Below are 17083 nucleotides of genomic sequence, written 5' to 3'. Positions count from 1 at the left end.
TGATTGGCTACTGAATCTTACAACAAGCCTTGGAATGCTGGGATGGGAATCGCGAACCGGTTCCAAGTTGTCCTATTCATTAGAATTATATGGGTTCGAACTTATCGATTCCGCTTATCAAAGCCAGCATGTTTTATGACAGTTGCGCACTGCAAAACAATGACGTAACGCCTTGGGGGAGGCACGCACGCAGGCAGCCTCTCTCAGATGTTTGTTTTGGACGGCAGCTGTCACAACAAATTTGATCTGGGATGCCAGTCTTGATACATTCTGTTGCGATAAAGATTTTAAGACAACTCAGCAATTTCTCTGGATTAATGGGTTATTTTCTAGCCTGAAATGCGATCATATTACTAAATGGCTACACATGTCATGTAACGTGCAAGTAGTTGGCTATCTCCCTGGATGTGAAGGAAATGTTTTTACCAATAAATAATAATAATAATGCGATTTTATCTATGGAAATAGCTATGCAAAAGGCAAAATAAATGTTGTGTTTGCGATTACCGTCGTAGATATCAGAAGGAAATGTCACTGACAAAAAAAAAGTTTGCTCCCCTACCATGGTTTGGGCTGGAAACGAGCTGTAAGAGCGGGATATGCGCAACACTGCCTACTTATTGGCTACTGAATCTTACAACAATGTACAGCCTTGGAATACTGGGCACATTTCAACGACAAAATGTCTATGGATCTTACTGACTGTTTGGCTAGCTAGCAAAGTTAGCTAAATGACCACGTTGTCGTGCACATCAATGTCACCAAGCTAACGTTATTAATAAAAAAGTGAAGTCGTTATTTAGATGGCGATTAATAAATCATATAATGTTACAATGTATCGAACGTTACATCCATGCTACTAGTTTAACATTACCTACACACTGCTTAAGTTAATATAAAAAGAATGTGCTTACTGACGAGATGAAGTGATAACACAGTTTGTAACGAGGTTAGTTAGCCTACTAAAGAAATGGTGCCTTGCTAGGTACCGTTAGCTTGTGATAGTTAGAAACATCAAGTGTTAAACGTCACTATGCACAATGAGGTGCAAAGAAGAGACCTGCTGTTTTCCTATAGTGCGTTCACGTTTTAACCAGCAGATGTTGCTGGTGAGCTTTCCAACCAAGCCACCCCACTGTAACTGTAGTTCAAAAAACATCTTAAAAATACATTTAAAAATTTTTTAAAAAATCTCCGATGCTTAGGCCCGGCGGGGGGTCAATTTAGGCCCAGCGGGCCGCCGGGCTTGCAATACACTGGTGGAAACCCTATATTAGGTTAATGGAGACCGTAAATTACCCATAGGTAGGTAGTGTGTGAATGAATGGTGTGTGTGCACGGCGATAGATTGGTCATCTTTCCAGGGTATATTCCTGCATCCCACCCAATGTATGCTAGGATACATTCGCTTTTTCTATTACACTATTGAAGAAAATGGAGTCCTGCACAACTTTCACGCAGCTTTGACCACAATTTTACTCCCTAACTATAACCCTCTCTCTCCCCACTGTATGTCAAGAGTAAGTTACTGCCACAACGGAAACACCAAGACCACAGCTTAAAAATACACAGGTGGAGGGGGCTGTCTGGGTAGTTTAGAGGTAACCACCGCAGAGAGACCCGGGTTTAATCCCCGGCAGCAGTAATTCCGGCTTGGTCAGACGTTTCTATGAACACAATTGGCAGTGTTCGCGGGTGGGAAGCCGGTGAGGGTATGAGTCCTGATCGTTGCATTAGCGACTCCTACTGGTTGATCGGGGCGTCTGGTTAGCAGGGAAGGAGATAGCGCGAACCTACGCACGCGTTACACCCTCCAGGTGAAAAGAAGCGACTGGCGACTCCACATGTATCGGAGGAGGCATGTGGTGATCCACACCCTCCCTAGACCAACAGAGTATAGCGCATGGACCAGGACCATGATACACACGGTACTGGTATAACGACTAAATTGGGGAAAAAATGGCAAAAAAAAAATGCACAGGTGGCTCCAGACAGCTAGCAGCAGAAACTGGAGAGGAAAAAAAGGTACTTTTAACTAATGTGTGCAATAAACAACACGTAAAAGAACTACCTGAAGTGGAATCACTTCTTATCAACTAACTTAGCTAGAATTTTACTAAATAGCAATGACTGAATAAAATTTTGGTTGCATTTTGTTCTGAAATATAAATTTTACTAAATAGCAATGACTTGTACATCGCTTTGGATAAAAGAGTCTGCCAAATAAATGTAATGTATTTTGATTCCAGGAAAATTTTAGTTGCATTGTTCTGAATTTCAGAACAAAATGCAATCAAAAAAAAGTGTCAAGGGTTTTCCACCAAATAAAAGTTCATTTAGCACTTGCAAACGTATATAATAAAAAATGTGAGAAATTTCTGCTCCAAAGTTTAATAATGATGTCCATTTTTGATACAATTTTGCTCTGCAGAAACACTTCCTTGCTTGCACTGCAGCAGGCAGTAATCATGCACACAAGCGGATATGCTGGTACAGTTGGTACTGTATGCTTATGTTTAGCAATCATCTGTATTTAAATGAACAGAAATGGAATTTCCTTGTGAGAAAAAGTTGCACCTAAACTTGGGTATCTACTGTACTAGAGATACATATTTTTTCCCCAAAATAAAACTTTTTTTTCTCTCCCAGGAATAGACTATTTTAAGGCATAAGCTACTAGTAAGAATGTATAGGTCATATTTCAATAAGCAGGACTAAATAATAAAAGGAATTTCTAAGGCAAAAGATTGGCATTGATGTTATGAATCAACATTAGAATGCATATCATATGAACTTTGGATTAGAGGTGGGGGAAATGGCATAGTGAGATGTCATTTTCCTGGCAACACATGAGGGTCAGGCCAGCGCCCTAGAAGGAGAGAGTAGTGTCATCTCTGCTCACTCAAATGGGCCAAATTTTCTACTTTTTTCCTCGGTTTAGCACTTGGCTAGGAAACATTAGGGAATTCCGCCACCTTCTTTCTGACTGGAGGTTTTCTGACTTTTCGACCCCTCAGGAGCTAAATATAATAGTAGTAGCAGTTAGATAGTTTGCCTTTATTGTTACATGCTAACATTAGGTGTAGTTTATTGTCATTCATTGTGATTTATTGTTTACTGGATGAACTGGACTGGATAAACCCCTTGTGTGCATGATTACTGCCTGCTGCAGTGCAAGCAAGGAAGTGTTTCTGCAGAGCAAAACAGTATCAAAAATGGACATTCAGGCATGCACCCGGGCATGCAGATTTTTCCTATACAACATCCGCAGAATCCGCCCCTTTCTCACCACCTACTCAACCCAGCTCCTGGTCCAAGCAATGGTTCTATCCCGCCTGGACTACTGCAACTCTCTTCTGGCTGGACTACCGGCATCTGCCACCAGACCCCTGCAGCTCATTCAGAATGCTGCGGCTCGTCTGGTCTTCAACCTCCCCAGACACTCCCACGTAACTCCCCTGCTCACTACCCTCCACTGGCTGCCTGTTATAGCTCGCATCAAATTCAAAACATTGGTCCTAGCATACCAGGCAGTCAAGGGATCAGCCCCAGCATACCTTCACAAGATATTCAAACCCTACATGCCAGCCAGATCCCTCCGTTCTGCTACCTCAGGACGCCTAGCACCTCCCCCTCTTCGCACCTGCACTTCCAGAACACGTCTCCTGTCTGTTCTGGCCCCACGATGGTGGAATGACCTCCCTGTGGAGGTCAGAACAGCTGAGACTGTGAACCATTTCAAACGACGACTGAAGACCCACCTCTTCAGGCTGCACCTCTCTCCATCCCTCCCTTCCCCCCTGTAAATGACTAAACTTAGGGTTGTAACTAGGCAGCTGTTTCATAGGTTACTTAGTTGATGCGCCTGTCTTAACGACTACTTGTATTTTTATTTATTTTTATTTTTCCATAGATTGCGTTGTTGCCGTTCTCGTTGTTAGTGTTAATCAGTTTAACCATCAGGGTCCAAGTTGAACTATGCGGTTGTTCCCTGTACTTGGACCGGTACTTCTCTCTAGGGGTTTCGTCATACTTGTTCCTGGTTATGGTTATACACTTTGTTGTACGTCGCTCTGGATAAGAGCGTCTGCCAAATGCCTGTAATGTAATGTAATGTAATGTAATGTAATCATCATTATCATTATTTCCTAAGGAAATATTTTATTTATATTTCAGAACAAAATGCAACCAAAATTTTATTGAAACAAAAAAACATAACTGAAAATGGAAAAGTTTAAAGAAAAAATATGTAATCTAAGTCAATCATACAAAAATTTGTACGATTCAAACTAATATCAGAAAAAAATACATTTACTTTGTAATTTTGTTTGACCAAATATCTTGTTTTCAGTTTTGAATTTTTCTTTTTTAGCTTTTTTTTGGAAGAGCTGAATTTAGTTAATCTCATACCTCTGGGTGATTTTAAAAGTCTCATACAAAATACTGCAACTGAGGAATGTAAATGTTTTTGAAATGCTATGTGTTCCTCGACACTGAATAGCTGTCTCTGTGTATTGTTGTATGTTCAGTTGACTGTTGTACTGTCTGTAACTATTGTGTAGGCCTACTGCTGCTACCTTGGCCAGGTCTCTCTTGAAAAAGAGATTTTAATCTCAATGAGACTTCCTGGTTAAATAAAGGTTAAATAAATAAATTAATTAATAAATATGATACAGATATTTTTGGTTATTTCTCTTTTGAAAATTATTCAACATCTAGCCTGTGCACAAAAACACCCAGCTCATCTTAAAATCAGTAAAACAATTACCTGGGCAAGCAAGATAAATTTTACAAAAAATAAATAATCAGCTTCAGAAAGAATAGGCCTAAACACAGTTACACAATATTAATGTTTGTTTTATGGTCTCCAAATGCACCATTATCAAATGGTGGGCTACAGACTCTGAAGCAGCTAGGTGTTAAAGCCAAAATACGATCAATCAAAATTCTAATCAATTTCACTATCACTGTTTTTACTGGGAGCATGAACACAGAAAAGTGTTAAAGGCTGAATAACATTCAAATACTGAATAGTAATCAAAAGCCCTATGTGCAGCCTGCAGTTTTTAACATAACATCCAAAATGTCCAAGTAGATTTTTTTTTTTAATCAATGCTTCAAGGTTCCTCAGATGATTTATCAAATTTGTTGTATTGTAAGAAGCTGTGCTAATGCCGCCCTTTGAAACACTAGCATTGCAAATGTTGCAAGTGGCCGTAGGGTTGCTTTTGGATTCCACTTTGTGTATGTTCCACACAGCAGACATCATAGCTGATACCAACTCGTTCTCATAAACAACAGCCTCACTCGTGGAGTCAGATGGATAGTATTTGTTCACAAGAGTGACAGCGTATTCAGGCAATTGGTGCAAACAGAGTAAACAGATAGTCATAAAGTGCAGGGGCAAAGCTTTACTAAAGGCAATAATTATTTTATTTAGTCATTTGTATGTATTTATTTGACAAGAAGAGTGCGCATTTAAGCCTGATTTATACTTCGTCACATGACCCTGGACACTGGTGTCTTCTTTTGAGAACCCATCACCCACATTCTAGTTGTTTTGTAATGAAATTCATGGTGCAAATTAGCCTGTAGCATGTGGTAAACTACAGCTTTAGCTAGCTGAAGTGCTGGAGTTGGTCTTGGTGCTGACAAAAAGCAGACAGTATCAGTAATCATAATGATTACAAGCAAATAATATGATTGCAAATACAAGAATTACAATAATTCATTCATATTTATGTATATCTTTAATAAAATGTTCACTGCAAAGACTTGAGTATTTTGTTGGCTGCTACTCTTACACCATCTCTGTCTTATTGTGGTCGGGGGCATCGGTGGTACGATTAATAGCACTTAACCTCCTCCCATCTGAATTTTACTTCTCAGACAGGATTTTTTAGAAACATAACCCAGGCTTGCCTCTCTCTTAGCCTGTGAAATGGTCACTTTCCCTGTTTGCTATTAAAATCCCACCGACATCTAATTGATAATTTGATTTACTGGATGAATGAATGCTGTGTAAATAATGACATTTTCATTGAAAAATTAACATGAACAATTTTTTATATCTTTCAGAAAAATACTTTGCAAAACTATTCCTCAGCTTAGCTGAAGAAGAATAAAAAATGGGGAACAAACAACCAACAGAAGCCAACATGGGCGACAGGCTGAGATGTGACAGGTGTAACTCAGTACTGCCTCCCTGCAAAGCGTTCTCAGATTATTATAAACGCACTATTGATAACAGAATTGTATATGTGTTCAATGGAGGTGAATACTTCAGGCAGATGGGTCATTCTCAGTACTTCTGTAGTGACTGCTTTTATAAGAAAATCTGGGAAAGAGAAGAAAAGAAGAGACAGCAGGAACAGCAGCAAAGAAGAGAAAAACTGAGCCAAAGACTGCAGCAATCACAACAACGTGCTGAACAGCAACAGGAGCAACAGCAGTTGAGCAGAAAGTCAGTGGAATTTGAGCGTAAGCAATCTGTATTAAAACAGCAGCTGGATGAGTTTTCACCTGAGGAGCCAGATGAATTTAGTGACGACTTCCTAGAAGTCCTCTCATCCCAATGTGACACCCAAGTTACAACCCTCAGTCTCAGCCACCTGGCAGATGGTCAGCTGGGACAGATTATGTCGGCCCTGGACAGCCTTCTGTTTGAGAAATGGACAAATGCTCGCCCACCACTCAGAACCTTACAGCACGCACAGGTATTTATCACACAGCTGTGTACCCTGTCTCTGGGGACATCTGAGGGAGTTTCCCTGCAAAGTGTCTCCAATCATGTGCAGTCTCTGGTGCAGAACATCAGCCAATCAGCAGATAATATTTTTGAGAATTTCCTGCTCACTCAAGCCCTGTATTTGAGCCTTGTGCATTTTTTCACTGACCATGATGACTCAGGCACTGATGCAGTACACATCGCCAAACGATGGGCTGAGGGTGACCTTTCTGCTGAGACTTGCTTTGTTCTAAACTTCCTCTGCACTCTCACAGTGTCACTTCAGAAAGTAGTTGGAATGGCCTCAGTTTTTGTTTTAAGGATGGAAATCCAGTGTTTAAGGGTCCTGTTTTCCATACTCACACATCTCAATGGCAAAGAAACCCACAAAGAAGTCACTGAAATGCACCTCAGTCTTATGCAAACAAATGGATGGAACCCCACAGAGGTACTGACTCTCCTCAAATTATTGTCAGAGAAATATACAGAGGATGCTTCAATAACAAAAATCCTGACTTTACTGCAAGTGTATGATGTATCTCCAGTGTGGAAAGATAACTGCGAAAGATCTCTCATTGAAGCTATTGACTTGTCTGGTCCTGAAGATTTTTATACAATTTTCCAGGAGACCCTTGAAAACCAAGATTTGGACAATTATGAAGCTTTAGCAGGATTAATAGAGTACTGGAATTTGGATGAATCTGTGATAAAGAGGGTACTGAACATCACAAACCTGACTTCGAACACCCTTCAGCATTCACAAAATGACCCAACAGATGGACAAGTTTTAAAACGAGACTACAAAATTGAGAACATTGGTGATGACCATATCCAAGAAATCCTGACTCAGCTGTGCAAAGCAGTTTTCCGCACAAAAGGCTGGTGGCCATCCCGGAGTCAAATGTTAAGCTGGTGTGCAATAGTGTTCGCTGAGAAAAGTCAACCACCAAAGATGGTTGGGTTTGAAGAAGATGCATGTGTTACAGCCATGATAGCAGCCATGCAAATCTGCATGGGAAACAAACTGGATATTGTGCTGAGCTCTGGGGCTCTTTCAGAGCAGGAAACCAAGGAGTGGTCCGACTTCTACAAGCATCTGGGAATTTCACTCAACACAAACAGGAGGAAAACTAATGATTCATATGGTGATATTTATGAAGCAGACATTGTGTATGGTGGCATTGAAGACTTTATCACTGATTACTTTCAATACAGCTTAGAGGTGATGGAAGGAAGATGCCCTCAGCATATTCGTGGATTTATCATAGAAAATGGATGTCTCAGTGCTGGCCATAATCTGACATTTTCAAAGCTCAAGGAGAATAAGACCCTGGGCTCTGTGGCAAAGGTATTGAAAAGTCTCATGGGTAAACTTTCCAATGAAGGAAACGAATTGAGGAACAGATTTATTATGGAAATATTCAATGTGCTCCATACTGACCTAAAGGACAATGTAGACATGAAAGTTATGAACCTCTCACAAACACTTACAGGAAAGAAATTGCCATCAACAGATGCCTTTGTTCTTACCTTTCTTGAGGCTATGACGAAAGCTGTTGGCAAAGCAGAAAAACAAAAAAACAGTGATTCTCCCATAGTCAAATGGTGTTTTGAGAGTTTACTTGCTAGTGCAATGAAATTCCAAGCTTCAAGTACAGCAAAAGAAATTCTGCAGATTGTCTCAAATCTTGTAGCTCAGGGCCTTTGGCCACCAAAAGAGACCTTAAAACTCCTTGGATCATTAACTGCCCACCATCAGGATGAAGGCTTTATTTCAATCACGAAGATTTTACATTTGATGACAACATATCAATTATCTTCAGAGTGGAAAGATGATAACAACCAATCTCTCCTTCAGCTCTTAGATTCATCAGGAACCCAGGATCTAATTACGCACTTGCAAAATAGCTTCAAAGGAGAGAAAAAAAGTCTTGAGGCCCTCTTTTATGAAATAAGGGCCATGAAAGACCTCGATGAAGAAACACTGGAGAAATCATATACCATAGTAAAGCATGTACAGGAACTGATTAAAACTGGTGACATTAAAAACCATGCAGATGCAAACCAAGCTCGGAGTCTGAGCCATAGCATGAAAACTGAAGACCTTCAAGAGATCCTGGCTGTCTTATGCAATGCTGTACACCATCGTATAGCTGAGGGCTATTGGTGGCCAAGAGGCACTCAAATGGCAAGCTGGTGCTTTTTAGCCTTGGCTAACAATGGAAAGCTCCTACAGATGGGCACCGGAGAAGGGAAGTCTGTTGTTGTAGCTATGTTTGCAGCACTGCGTGCCCTTAGGGGTGAAAAGGTAGATGTGCTGTCCAGCTCTCCAGTGTTATGTCAAAGGGATGCAGAAGAATGTACTGAGTTTTTCAGCTATTTTGCCCTCACAGTGGACACAAACACTAATAAAACTAAAGATAAAGATCGAAAGCAATGCTACCAGAAGGATATAATCTATGGAACTGTGGAGACCTATGCTGCAGATCACCTCCGCCAGACATTTGAGATGAAGGATGTGAGACCCGATCGCGGCTATAAGTGCATCATCATTGATGAAGTGGACTTGCTGCTTCTGGACCAGGGAATACAGGTGACCTACCTGTCCAGTTCCATGGTCTCCATGCAGCACCTCAACATTATTCTGACCATGATCTGGGGCCATGTATGCCAGTATAGTCTCCTGTCAGCAGGATACGAGACACTCATAGGTGGTCCCCCCGCTTCATTCTACAAGGCCATATTTGACTCAATGGACACAGAGGGAACTGAAATCGATGACCCAATGGACATTTTGCAGATTGCTGAAGAATGCGGCATTGTCCCAAAAGGATTTACAGAGGAAATCTACAAATCTGAAAAAGATGGAATTCTTGAAAAACTGAAAAATGTGAGTGTGGAAGCTCAGATAAATTTCTTCAGTGAAATTGAGGAATACGTCCCCTATGGGTTTACAGTCTACCTTTTAGATGACAATGGATCACTTAGCCTTAGGAAGTCTAGCCAGAACAAGCAAGTCATTCAAAACCTGAAATTTCTTGTTATACGCGATGGCTTGTGTTGTCCTCTCTATGATTCAGAAGACGTTCTCGTCAATCCCATTGCAGAACTAATCTGTGGTCAACTGGACTACACTCCATGCGAAAACAATCAAAAGAAAATCAATATCCCTGGATTTTTAAAAGGTCTGGTAGAACATAAAGCAGAAACATGGGTTCAAAATGCCTTTCTAGCCATGAGGCTGAAAAAAGGGCAGGAATATGTTGTGGAAGATGACCATATCTATCCGGTGGATTTCAAAGCTACAGGTACTATAGAACTGAATAAGAAATGGGGTGAAGGTCTGCAACAATTTGTTGAGATTAAACACCAAATTAAAATAAGCACAATGACTGCAGTGACAAACTATGTTTCCAATGTTTCATTTTTTGAAAAGTACAATGGAAAAATATATGGATTGACAGGCACACTTGGGAGCAGATCAGACATGATGTTTTTGAATAACCAATATCCAAGTCTCTCTGCCTGCAAAATGCCATCATTCAGCAGGAAAAAGTTATTTGAGGTTAAAGGTATTCTCAAGTCCTCAACTAAAGAATGGAAATCAGAAATGAAACGGGTGCTTTTGGATGAAATTACTTCAAATTCCCAAAGAGGAGGAAGAGCAGCCCTGGTTATCTGTGAAACTATCAATAGAGTTAGTGATCTATATGATGAGCTAAAAGACAGCATCCCAGGTGAAATCATACAATACTCACGCAGTGACTCGGACAGTTTGAATAAAATACGTAAAAAACTGAATCCAGGTGATGTAGTGCTTGCCACAAACCTTGCAGGGCGTGGGACAAATATAAAAGTCACCAAAGACGTGAATAAAAATGGAGGATTATTTGTGATCCTTTCCTTCCTTTCTGAGAATGAAAGAGTGGAACGCCAGGCCTTTGGGCGAACCGCACGCAAAGGTAACCCTGGATCGGCTCAGATAATCATGTCTACTGATCATCTACAAGAGTGTTACAGGACAGTATATTCTATGGAGGAAGCTAAGAACATTCGGAATAGTCTTGCAGTAGAGAAGGTTCAGGACATGCAGAAGGACATTGATGAAATGAAACTGCGAGAAGACTTGTTTTCTGAATACTGCGAAACACTTAAAGTGATTTATAACAGCACAGAAGAAGATGAACAGAAGGCTATTGTCTCCATCATGAATGAGTATTGGGGGATTTGGCTACAAACACACTCCAAAGAAATTGAACAGTTGAAGAGACATGAACTGCAGAAGAGCTTGAGAGCTGATTTGGCATTTGCAAAAAAGCAGACTGAAAGTCAGAATTCCCCCTCTTCTAGTATTTATCACTACGTCAAGTTTGGGAATATTGCAATGAAGGACAAAAAATGGGATGTCAGTGCCAGACTCTTTAAAAAAGCCACAGCACTAGATGAGAGTTGGGCAGCTATAGCATTTTACAACCACTCATACTGCATTATAAAGAAGCAATCAGGTGATTATCTCACTCAAGCCACAAATGATCTGAAGAAGGCAAAAGAGTCTCTGAAGTACCTTAGTGAGGAATGCATGACAGGTCTGAACTTTATAAAAATGTCAGCTCCCAAATCTGCAAAGAGTGAGAAAAGCAGCCTTGAAAAACAGTACTCCACCAAGTGTAACATGCTCAGTTATCTTGATAAAAACATGAATGATGCCATCAAGAAATTGGAAGAAATTAAAGGAAAGGGGAGAGATGCTCTTGCAAAGAAAGCTCCAGTTTTTACTCTGGTGTCAGATGATGAAGAAGAGCTCCAAATGGAAACCTTCAATCTCTACGATCGAGGTCTGAAATACATCTTTACTGTGGAAGAGGAGCCTCGTTTCCCATGGGAAGCTCTGGTGGTGTTCTTTCTTGGACTTGCACAGATTGTAGCAGGGGCACTGCTCACTGCATTTACATTTGGGACACTAGCTCAAGTTGGTATGGGGCTCATCGCTGAAGGAATCTCAGACTGTATCACTGGCGTAGAGTCTATGATAACAGGAGAATTCAGCTGGCAATCATGGGCAATAGATAAAGCCATTTCTATTGGCGTCTCTCTCATTGGGTTTGGAATTGGAAAGCTGGTTTCAAAGGGCTTCAAAGCTGCTAAAACATTAATGAAGGGATTTGGCAAACAGCTAAAGGCAATGCCGAAGTTCTTTGCCAGTCAGGCTAAAGAGGGCTTTAGTGTTGCTATGAAGACCAATATGAAGAATGCAGTAAAAGTCACTGCTAAAAAAATTGTTGAGGAAACAGCCGCCTATGGAATTGAGAGGGCAGAGAATGAAATAATTAGCAAAATACTGGAGGAAATAGAAAAGGCAGTGAAAAAGGGAATCAATGACGAAGTGAAGTCCAATATGGAAAAGGATCCCCTGCGTGCAATAACAGATTCAGTTATACTCTCTCACATTGACAATAAACAGGAATTTAATGACCTTTTCACAGACAACATAATGAAGAATCAATTATTGTCCATTTTCACAGAGCTAAGCACCACTGCATTAGCACCATATTCTGAAGACCTTAGTTGGCAGAACCAGCTTAGCTCATCCATCTACAATGTGCTTGATGCTGTAAAGGAAGACACTGGAGGAAAAACAAAAGCCATTCTGACTGCTATCCAAGTGGCCCATATGGGAGCACTGGCAGCAGATGCTGTACAAGCAGTGGTCACCCTCTCAGGCAAATACTTCACAGGTCTGTGTGAAGGGCTGGAAGGGTTTCATAAGAAAAAAGGTTTACAACAGAAAGTGAAGGCAAGTGATCTATCCGATTCAGAGAATAAGACGCTGAATGGCTTCAGGGAGGAAATAATTGACAGCATCGGCACTTTACTGGCAAAAGCTTTAGTTGACTTGTTTCACCAGAAGTTCTCCAGTCATATGGTTTCTATTGCTCAAGGCAAAGTAAATGATGTTATTTCAAATCATTTGAGCTCAGGCTTAAAAACCGAGGACACTGAGAAACTAATTGCAGCTTCACAGGAGGGTACATATGGTAAACACATGCCAGGAGATGTGCAAGCAGAACAAGCAAAGTTGCATGCAGAAAAGGTCAAGGATTCAGAGGCAAATGGTAGTACTGCTGATATCAATATCCTCTCAGACGTCACTGGTACTAAAGTTGTGATCTTAACAGAGGGAAAAGATGGAAAGCTGACCAAAATGCAGGAGCTGGACCCCAAAAATGAAGATGCCAGTCAAACTGTGACACTTGTCTATAGACCCAAAAGTGATGAACACCCAGATGGACATTATGATGTGGTCATCGATGGCAAGACAGTGAGTGTAGAAAAAGGCGACCTGTATCACGCTATGGCACATGGCATGAATCCAGGCGCCAGTGAGAAAGACATTGCTGATGCAGCAGGTGACCTGAGATCTAAAGAAGCTGAGGCCCTTGAGGAAGACCCAAAACTTTGGGAGGTTTTTATCCAACGTGAAGAATGGATTGAAGAACTCATAATAGGGTCCTGGTTCATATCAGAGGGAGTTTCAGCATTAGACGACAAAGTAACCATAAAAGAAAAAATTATGAATATGATGAAGCAAACAAGTGAGACTGCGGTAATCAACAAAGAGTGGCTATCTCCTGGAAAAGACGCAATACCAACTGGAATAATCATTAATGGAGATAGTCAACCACCAAAGAACACTGTACTGGTAGCAGAAAATTTTTATTCAGGGAGCAAATTAACTAATGCAATGTTTGAGGTCGCAACAGACTTATCGAAACATGCAAAATGTCAACTTCCAGTTGTTTACGCACCATATGAGCGATATAATAAGTTCCCAACTGCAGGATCTCCAGAGCTCAAGAAGTTATTGGCTCAAACCATGAGCAGGGATGATGCTGAGGGCACCTTCAAACTGACGATCCTAAGTGCAATGCCAACATTTATGCTGCGAAAAAATTTTCAGGATGAAGACATTAGTCTGACCAGATTGGAAACTTTTAAATACACTTTTCCAAAGCATGCAACAACATTCGTAAACGCATGGTTCAAACTCCTGGAAAAGAAAACAGATATAATAAAACCAGACACTCAACAAAACCTTCTACACTGGATCAACACTAAAAGATACCTTGATCCAAATGATCCCCACAGGAAACAAGTCACCAGATCCGTGTAAAAAAGGTAACGTCCAAAATCTCACAGAAATATTTGGATAAAAAGCCATATTTTTTCCAAAAGAAGTTTTACCAAAACATTTACACAAACGATCATTTCTATTGTCATGTGAAGACATAAAAATTAACTCCACATTTTCTGTCTACATGCAAGCAGTTCTTTAAGCAGAATGAGCTGGTGAAGTGCTTGATATGTGGCTCATGTTCACTGATTTGTGCTTTTTCTGCAGTGGGAGTGGCCACACATGAGCGGGGGACTGACCAGAGGGTGTTAAAGGCCAGATGAATTGCAGATGAGTGGCTCTACAGGAAGAGGTTTTTGATTGGATTTGATGTAAGGAATAGGATGCATAGTCCATGAATGCTGTATTCTTGTATGCATAATGCTGACTAACTGCTAAGCTGTACAAGCCATTGCAGGTTAAATGTATTTTGAATTCCTGAGAGTAATGAACATTAATTAGTAACAGGTCAACATTATCAAAATGGCTAGCTGAAATTATAATACCTCTTGTGTGTGTGCTCTGTTAGCGAATGATAAATTACTAGTAAACTAGAACTGCCTAGCCAGCTAACTTCAGCAGAATTGTTCATGATCTACTCTCAGATATAAACTGTATACCATTCGGCTCATGTATATGGGAATTCATGACATATTAACACTGCTGACTTTCACAGAGTCTAACATTAACATTTGTTGGCTAGGCTTATATTTTAGGTTAAGCAGTTTCCTATTTTTGCTGCTCTTGGTTAGCTTACTAATTTAGTGGTTATTGGCTAGTTTACTAAAACATAATTTTAAGACCAGTCTTTCAAGTTGAAATAGCTTACCTACCATTTTGATAAAGGTTGCGTGCTTGATAATGGTCAAGGGTTTATAATTCACTTTTTCTCACTAATGCTATTTAACAGATAATGCTCAACATTCAAGCTATTTGGTAACTAGAATTACATTTTAGGCCTGATCATTAGCCATTTAGCTAGATTTAGCTAGATATATATGGCTTAATACTGCACTCTGCACCAAATTATATGTGATTCCATAATGCTAATCAAACATATTCTAATCATTTATCAGACAGTTCCCTGCTTGCATATATGCTAGTTAACATATCATTGTCTTCATGAGAACAAGTTTTCATGAGCCTTGCATCTTGACCGTGTGACCAATCAAAAGCAACCAAGACCAATGAACTTTGCACTGCCCTCAGAACATCTTTTATTCCATGAAATACCAACTCCAAGCTGTGCCAGCGACCCCTGACTCCGCCCCCATGTGTGAGCTCTCAACATGGCAGAGCCCGCCCACTTCTGAATTTCTCTGATCTATGTGGGAGCGTGCACACTGTTTACAATGATCAGTACAGAATGTAGCACAAACCCTAAACTAATCTGAAGGTGAAGTAGATTAAATCACTGCAACATCCATTTTAAATTGCATTTACTTCTTATGGGTGCTTTACCAGCACAGCTCAATACACAACTCAGAGTCTACAGCAAATAAAATACAGGAAATTAGCTTTCCAATTATCATGAATTTCAGGATAATGAGCAGCGCACAGTCTGAAAGGCTTTTTCTGTACTGTCCTTTTTTTAAAAGTTGAAACTTTCTTTTCCTTATTCTGATAAATTTATATAGGGGATGTTTTTATTTGGGTCTATAACATGAATATTCTTCTAAAACAAGAAAAAATAGTTTGTTTAATAGTTGCTTATAACTTGCAAGATAGCCTCTCCCAGAGATGAATCATATAAAAGCCGGCATAGAATCTCACTGTAGAATTAAATACTGGTGAAAGGGATGTATTTTTCTTTCTCTGATTTCCTGTTTTCATTATTATATTAAACTTCATCAAAAGATATTTTGTCTTGCTTGTCTTTTCAGAACATATGCATTAATAAAAAGCAGTCCACATCACAGACCTATAAATAAATACAATGCACACTGTGCATTGATATGCTTACTGTAAGAAAGCACTTGCCTATGTAGCTTTTTGAGATTTGGAGTATTTCAGTAGCCTTTGGAATTAATTGAGGAGAGAATACAGGCCAACGTACACAAGTTGGAATGTGAACCACTGTCTGCGCCCTTTGGCCATTTGGTGAGAAAGTGAGGACCGGTGAAATCAAGAGAGTGCTTCCACCCCAAATTCTTTTCTGTCAGCACTAGTCTCCGGTCTTTCCAAAAATTATGAGGAGTCAGGAGTGAAATACTTTCATTCAAACAAACTAGGGTCAAATTCATTCAGGTTCTGCCACAGGATCTCGATTGTGTTCAAGTCAGGATTTTGACTAGGACACTCCAAGACATAACTTTTCAGCCATTCAGATGCAGACTTGCTTTTGTGTTTTGGATCACTGTCTTGCTGCATAAGCCAATTACACTCCGGCTTTGGTTCATAGATAGATTATTTTTATTTGTAAAGCAGTTACATTTATTTGTAAACCAGCCACATTTATTTGTATATCAGCTACATTTCTTTGTGAACCAATAATTCTATTTGTAATTTACGTAAAATATTTGTGAAACTTTGTGGAACGTTCATGACCCAAAGCTAAATTAGATGCCGACCCCTGTCATAATGCCTTAGCAAAAAGCAGACCAAGTCACATCCAGACACTGGAATTCAACAGTGGCTCTCAACTGGTTTTGCTTCAAGACCCAGATTTTTTCTTGTACATGAAGCTGTGACCCAACACAGTCCTGAATTATACATGGAAGTAAACTGAGAAATGTACTTAAAGTAAAGCAGTACGATTTATTAACTTTTACAGGCCTAACAGAGTGGTCAAATAATTTACCACCTGAGATATTTAGAGAATAAAATGACTGAGCTCTTTCTAAGGCTATGGCACCATCCACTGTTTGCACTAGAGGTCGACCGATGTGAATTTGACCGATTCCGTTATCTTAAAGTACAGGAAGAACGATTTGCCGATAACAGCCGATGTAGGAAATATGTATGCCGATATATGCCCAAATGTGTGCGGACATCTGATATCGAACATCTCATTCAAAATTATGGGCATTAATATGGAGTGTCCACCCTGTAATCGACGGTGCTGAAGTTGGCTCCCGATTCGAAAATTCCGGTCCACCTTAAATAGGTTGCGTTAGGCTATATGATTTGATGGTTTTGCGGTCTTCCTTGCGTGTTAGCAAAGGCTGTAATTTGCTTGTAAAAGG

The 17083-nt window shown here is 40.1% G+C and overlaps 1 protein-coding gene across 1 annotated transcript; it reads left to right on the top strand.

The window, feature by feature from the left end:
• Positions 1-11527: 11527 nt before the first annotated feature.
• On the top strand, positions 11528-14827 carry LOC118228393. Its single transcript, XM_035419879.1, has 2 exons — positions 11528-13903; positions 14127-14827. Exon 1 carries the CDS (start codon positions 11535-11537, stop codon positions 13896-13898), a length of 2364 nt encoding a protein of 787 aa, XP_035275770.1. The 5' UTR covers positions 11528-11534; the 3' UTR covers positions 13899-13903; positions 14127-14827.
• Positions 14828-17083: the final 2256 nt, after the last annotated feature.

Source organism: Anguilla anguilla, chromosome 5 (assembly GCF_013347855.1).
Source record: "Anguilla anguilla isolate fAngAng1 chromosome 5, fAngAng1.pri, whole genome shotgun sequence".
Lineage (NCBI taxonomy): Eukaryota > Metazoa > Chordata > Actinopteri > Anguilliformes > Anguillidae > Anguilla > Anguilla anguilla.
Note: the sequence above shows the minus strand (reverse complement) of the source record. Positions and strands in the feature narration are given on the sequence as shown.

Excerpts from the sequence above, each read along its gene's own strand:
- LOC118228393 (XM_035419879.1), top strand. The coding sequence starts at position 11,535 with ATGGAAACCTTCAATCTCTACGATCGAGGTCTGAAATACATCTTTACT.